The sequence below is a fragment of the Sardina pilchardus genome, chromosome 11 (assembly GCF_963854185.1).
Source record: "Sardina pilchardus chromosome 11, fSarPil1.1, whole genome shotgun sequence".
Taxonomy (NCBI): Eukaryota; Metazoa; Chordata; class Actinopteri; order Clupeiformes; family Clupeidae; genus Sardina; species Sardina pilchardus.
This window is the reverse complement of record NC_085004.1, coordinates 810,955-818,454: the sequence shown is the minus strand read 5'-3', so window position 1 is coordinate 818,454 and position 7,500 is coordinate 810,955. Positions and strand designations below refer to the sequence as shown.

Sequence of the window (7,500 nt, the reverse complement as noted above, 5' to 3'; positions counted from 1 at the left end):
TGTGTGTGTGTGTGTGTGTGTGTGTGTGTGTGTGTGTGTGTGTGTGTGTGTGTGTGTGTGTGTGTGTGTGTGTACCTATATCATCGTCGGTGCGGTCCATAGGGTCCTTCTCCAGGCAGTCCCGTACGATGTGTGTGTGTGTGTGTGTGTGTGTGTGTGTGTGTGTGTGTGTGTGTGTGTACCTATATCATCGTCGGTGCGGTCCATAGGGTCTTTCTCCAGGCAGTCCCGTACGATGTCTCTGCTCATCAGGGGGTCGGAGGCGCGCTCGATATCTTCCTCATCGTCATCTTCCTCCGAGTCCACCGCCGTCTCCGGCAGGCCACTCAGGTCCATGTCGCCCGGCTCGCTCTCCGTCGCCTGGACACACACACACACACACACACACACACACACACAGGTCAGATGCGCTGCTCACCACAGCTTCAGACTGGCTATTAACACACATCACAGGCCCGGGATCTGTTCTCTGCTTTACACCACACCCGTCCCATCCAATTACACACACACACACACACACACACACACACATATCTGTAGTCAAACACCACACCCGTCCCATCCAATTACACACACAAACACACACACACAAATGCATCAGCCCAAATCTTAGAATTCACATCATCAGTTACAGCTGACCTGAGAGGGAGGTCAGTCAGGCCAGTGACCTATTGCACGCACGCACGCACGCACGCACGCACGCACGCACGCACGCACGCACACTATCACCATACTAAGCTCTGCCTTTTAAGATGGAACATTAGTCTGGCGTGATCAATGGGCATCATTCAAATGACATTTGGATAGTCCTTCAACCAATCAGACCAACGATCCGGTGCATCTTTTCAATAAGCTAGTTTGTGATTGGACCAGAAGATGTGGACAGGAAGCAGGAGAGACAGATTTGCAGGTTTCCAGCCTGAGCTGCTGGGAGAAATCCACTCCAGTTTAACTTTCTAAACAAAACCAAAACATATCTGCGTGCGCTGAATACTTTAGACGTCAGTGTTGAGCAGAAGAGAAGAGTGCAGCAGCGTGAGGAGAGTTCTGACCAGTGACACCTCTACAGGTGAAGAGTTCTGACCAGTGACACCTCTACAGGTGAAGAGGTCTGACCAGTGACACCTCTACAGGTGAAGAGTTCTGACCCAAGACCAGTGACACCTCTACAGGTGAAGAGTTCTGACCAGTGACACCTCTACAGGTGAAGAGTTCTGACCAGCGACACCTCTACAGGTGAAGAGTTCTGACCAGCGACACCTCTACAGGTGAAGAGGTCTGACCCAAGACCAGCGACACCTCTACAGGTGAAGAGTTCTGACCCAAGACCAGCGACACCTCTACAGGTGAAGAGTTCTGACCAGCGACACCTCTACAGGTGAAGAGTTCTGACCAGTGACACCTCTACAGGTGAAGAGTTCTGACCAGCGACACCTCTACAGGTGAAGAGTTCAGTTCTGACCAGTGACACCTCTACAGGTGAAGAGTTCTGACCAGCGACACCTCTACAGGTGAAGAGTTCTGACCAGCGACACCTCTACAGGTGAAGAGTTCAGTTCTGACCAGTGACACCTCTACAGGTGAAGAGTTCTGACCAGCGACACCTCTACAGGTGAAGAGTTCTGACCCAAGACCAGCGACACCTCTACAGGTGAAGAGTTCTGACCAGTGACACCTCTACAGGTGAAGAGTTCTGACCAGCGACACCTCTACAGGTGAAGAGTTCTGACCCAAGACCAGCGACACCTCTACAGGTGAAGACATACTGTATGTGACCCTGTAAAGCGGAACCAGTCGTTTCGGTAAAATGTAATAAATTAAGTTATTGTGCTCACGTGAACGGCTATTAACTAAGCTTTCCAACGATATGTACTGTATATCGAGGGTATTACACAAACTATCGCTAAGATAACCGCGTCCAAAGTTGACATGGTTCTCCTGTCACGATATGCCAGAAGAGGAGAAATCACCTTTTTAAGCGGCGCGTGCACAACGGGAATGACAGCAAATGTGTTGAATCTTCACCGGGTTTAACAGTCAAAACGTATGTTTTTCCGTGAAATGCGTTCACGATATGAAACTGTAGACTGTATACAGTCAAATTATGCGAAAACTTGAAATTCAACATTTTAACCCGGAAGTTTGTTATTGTTGATTTTCTCAAAATAACGTTGTGCGCAAAACGACTAATTTCGCTTTGAATGGTCACATATGATCACAGCTAATGCACACCTGAGATCTCTCATATGAGTGTTGAGCAGAGGAGAAGAGTGCAGCAGCATGAGGAGAGTACTGACCAGTGACACCTCTACAGGTGAAGAGTTCTGACCAGCGACACCTCTACAGGTGAAGAGGTCTGACCAGCGACACTTCTACAGGTGAAGAGTACTGACCAGTGACACCTCTACAGGTGAAGAGTTCTGACCCTAGACCAGCGACACCTCTACAGGTGAAGAGTTCTGACCAGCGACACTTCTACAGGTGAAGAGTTCTGACCCAAGACCAGCGACACCTCTACAGGTGAAGAGTTCTGACCAGCGACACCTCTACAGGTGAAGAGTTCTGACCCAAGACCAGCGACACCTCTACAGGTGAAGAGTTCTGACCAGCGACACCTCTACAGGTGAAGAGTACTGACCAGCGACACCTCTACAGGTGAAGAGTTCTGACCAGCGACACTTCTACAGGTGAAGAGTTCTGACCCAAGACCAGCGACACCTCTACAGGTGAAGAGTTCTGACCAGCGACACCTCTACAGGTGAAGAGTTCTGACCAGCGACACTTCTACAGGTGAAGAGTTCTGACCCAAGACCAGTGACACCTCTACAGGTGAAGAGTTCTGACCAGTGACACCTCTACAGGTGAAGAGTTCTGACCCAAGACCAGTGACACCTCTACAGGTGAAGAGTTCTGACCCAAGACCAGCGACACCTCTACAGGTGAAGAGTTCTGACCCAAGACCAGCGACACCTCTACAGGTGAAGAGTTCTGACCAGTGACACCTCTACAGGTGAAGAGGTCTGACCAGCGACACCTCTACAGGTGAAGAGTTCTGACCAGTGACACCTCTACAGGTGAAGAGGTCTGACCCAAGACCAGTGACACCTCTACAGGTGAGGACATATACAGTTAATAATGCACACCTGAGATGTCTCCTACCGGTAAAGTCATATGATTACAGCTCATTCACACCCGAGACAGAAAAGCCTTGAGAACACAACATAACATTTCAAACATTTTTAAGAATCTCAGGCACCCGTACCAACCTGCTTTCCAAGAGCTGAGTAGAACACACACACACACACACACACACACACACACACACACACACACACACACACACACACACACACACACACACCCGTACCAACCCTCATGGCCTGCTCTCCAAGAGCAGAGTAGTGAACACACACACACACACACACACACACACACACACACGCCCGTACCAACCCTCATGGCCTGCTCTCCAAGAGCTGAGTAGAACACACACACACACACACACACACACACACGCCCGTAACAACCCTCATGGCCTGCTCTCCAAGAGTTGAGTAGAACACACACACACACACACACACACACACGCCCGTACCAACCCTCATGGCCTGCTCTCCAAGAGTTGAGTAGAACACACACACACACACACACACACACACACACACACACACACACACGCCCGTACCAACCCTCATGGCCTGCTCTCCAAGAGCTGAGTAGAACACACACACACACACACACACACACACACACACACACACACACGCCCGTAACAACCCTCACAACCTGCTCTCCAAGAGCAGAGTAGTGAACACAACACACACCTGTCCCACTGCTCACACACATACATACAGACACACACACACCCCTGTCTCAGCGCACATACTCACACACACACACACCCCTGTCTCACCGCACACTCACACACACATACCCCTGTCTCACCGCACACACTCACACCCCTGTCTCACCGCATACACTCACACACACACACACACCTGTCTCACCGCACACACTCACACACACACACCCCTGTCTCACTGCATACACTCACACTCACACACACACCCCTGTCTCACTGCATACACTCTCACACACACACACACACACCTGTCTCACCGCATACACTCACACACACACACACACCCCTGTTTCACCGCACACTCACACACACGTACCCCTTTCTCACCGCACACACTCACACCCCTGTCTCACCGCATACACTCACACACACACACACACACCCCTGTCTCACTGCATACACTCATACACACACACCCCTGTCTGACTGCATACACTCACACACACACACCCCTGTCTCACCGCATACAGTCACTCACACACACACACACACACCTGTCTCACCGCATACACTCACTCACACACACACACCCCTGTCTCACTGCACACACTCTCACACACACACACACACACCCCTGTCTCACCGCACATCCACTGTGTGTGTGTGAGAGGCAGCAGCTTAAGGGTAACGGCAGAGAGACGGAAGGATAGAGAGCAGGATCAGAGTCTACAACATACGCACACACACACACACACACACACACACACACACACACACACACACACAGTAGCCATGAGGACGGTCTCCGTGTCTACCTGGCGAGGTGATGCTCGTGATGTGCAGGCTGGTGCTGATGCTGCTGTTGCCGTGGCGAGCCTCCTGCGCCACCCTCGAGCGAGACGCATCCTCACACACACGCCCTCACACACCATCACACACACACACACTCCACTCGCCTCCACAAGCCCACAGCGCAGCAGCGCAGCTCATTAAATATGCAGCAGACTGCCGAGGACCAGCCAGTCACATCGCAGCTCAGCTCACAGAGGGAGGAGCCAGAGGAAAGGGTGGGGCCGGTGTGTGTGTCTGTGTGTGTTAAATTTGGAGGAATGATGGAGGACTCGGACACCTTTTCATCACACACACACACACACACACACACACACACACACACACACACACACACACACACACACACACACACACACACACACACACACACACACACACACACACACACACACACACACACACACACACACACACACACACTCCTAAATGGTAAGTGCTGAGCCGCAGGCCTGGTAGGACACACACACACATGTGTACACACTAGTGGTGGGCCGTTATCGCGTTCACGTGCAACTTGTATCAGGCGTCCGTGTTTCCCCCACAATGTGTTCAGCAGTGCGCAGCACCACAGCTGGAGTTTCAGCAGCACGGCAACATCTGCACATGATCAGTAATGGCACCACGATTAGGCCTACTGTACTTCCACATTCTAAAAGCACAACAGGCAACGTCATCGTTGAAATTGGGGTACTAGACCCTAGCACCACTGCTGGAAATTTTTTTAGGGGAAACACTGGGCGTTAAAAAAAATATCGGCGTTAATCTATTCTCAAAGTTGGGCTGGGAGCTGGGTCTATACCACGCAAGCTGTGATCACTTTCACCTTGATATTTTAGCGCAAACGGCCAAATGTTTAAGAGTGCGCCTGAAAGAAGTCGCACTGGTGCACCTGACGCTGCTCGGCTACTTTCTTTCACACGTTGTCATTGTAGACTATGCGTGTAGACTGTGCGTGTAGACTGTGCGTGCAACTTGACCAAACAGTATAGAAGTAACCAGAAGTGACCCCCCTCTCTTTGGCCCGCTCTCTCTCCCTCGCTCTCCCGTGCGCGCTCAATGGACACCTGCCCCTCGACATGCACGTTTAATCCAAATAAAACGTTCACAATCATGAAAGCAATGATGCATATAGAAGACGTTAGCTAAATTAGCATTAAATCCGGTTAGCATCATTACTGCAGAAAGTTGATTAAAACTCTTACATTCAAGTCACTCTTGCATGAGTTGACTGATAATCTCAATACCAATGTTTTCCAACTCCAAAACTCGAAAAGAGAAAAAGTATTAGCCCACATTGAAACGTACAGTAAACACACGTGGGGAAACTGCACAGTCCAACCAGTAAACTATGATAAACTAGCCAACTCTGCTACTTTGTTTACCTTTTGAGGCTTCAAGCAGACAGCTGAATGAAAGAGGCGGAGTTGTAATATGAATAGTAGGCTACAATCTGCATAAAGTGTACTGCATAGGCAACACACTTAGACAACAAGCTTACACAACACACTTAGACAACACACTTGGAAAACACACTTGGACAACACACTTAGACAACACACTTAGACAACACACTTGGACAACACAGTTAGACAACACACTTAGACAACACAGTTAGACAACAGCTCCAGCACACTGGCCATGAGGCCTTCAGAACCGTGACACCAGCTTTGACTCTCCCCGCAGCCAGCATCCCTCACGGGGCGGCCATTTTGGCTCTCCCCCAGGCAGTTTCCTGGGCTCTCATGTTTTATAGATGAAGGACTCCGCAACTGGATCTGCCTCGCCCGGCCGTGCTGCCTTTAGATCTTAGAACCTGGTGATGTCTGCACATCCTCAAAATACTCTCTCTCTCTCTCTCTCTCTCTCTCTCTCTCTCTCTCTCTCTCTCTCTCTCTCTCACACACACACACACACACACACACAGAGTATGCGTTTTTATCCAATGAAAGCCTGATCTATTTTTCAGCAGTGGCTGGGAGTGTGATCCATGGATCTGAGGAAGCAGAGGAATTGGAGGAGAGAGAAATAGAGAGAGAGAGAGGAAGAGAGAGGAAGAGAGAGGAAGAAAGGAGAGAAGGTGTGAGAGCAAGAGAGGAGATAGAGAAAGAGAGTGAGAGACATGGATAGAGAGAAAATGGAATTGCATTGAGATGGAGAGAGAGTAAGGTGTGAGAGAGAGGGATGGAGAGAGATGGAGAGAAGAATAAAGGTGAGAGAGGAGAGACAAGTGAGAAAGCAGAGAGAAGGAGAAGGGTGAGGAAGAGAGAGAGTGAGAGTGAGAGCGAGAGCGTGACTGTGTGTGTGTGTGTGTGTGTGTGTGTGTGTGTGTGTGTGTGGAGGCGTTAATATTTCAGCAGGTCTATTCTGAGCGCTGCGCTGCTACACTCATCATTTATTTAAGCGCCAAACACGCCGCCATCTTGTCTGGGCGGGGCTGCCGTCGCCATGGAGACGCACCACTCCAGAATGTTCCAGAGCACCAGCCTGCAGACGTGCCGCACCACCACCACGTGACTGGACCTGACGGGACCGGTGTGTGTGTGTGTGTGTGTGTGTGTGTGGGGAAGATGAACTGCTGGACCAACAGACTGAACACAAGGGCGGGATCTGACCTGACCTCTGACCTGACTTCACTATACACATCACATCACCATAGACACAACTATACACATCACATCACCATAGAGACCACTACACACATCACTACAGAGACCACTATACACATCACCATAGAGACCACTATACACCTCACCATAGAAACCACTATACACATCACCATAGAGACCACCATACACCTCACCATAGAAACCACTATACACATCACCATAGAGACCACTATACACCTC

General features: G+C 50.1%; 1 protein-coding gene across 2 annotated transcripts in view; it reads right to left on the bottom strand.

Moving 5' to 3' along the window:
- rapgef2b (Rap guanine nucleotide exchange factor 2b) overlaps window positions 1–7,500 on the bottom strand; it is a 110,504-nt gene that overhangs the window by 35,883 nt on the left and 67,121 nt on the right. For both annotated transcript variants that reach the window (XM_062549171.1, XM_062549172.1), the window contains exon 8: window positions 183–360. In XM_062549171.1, coding sequence (XP_062405155.1) covers window positions 183–360 — 178 coding nt within the window. The remainder of the gene's footprint in view (window positions 1–182; window positions 361–7,500) is intronic.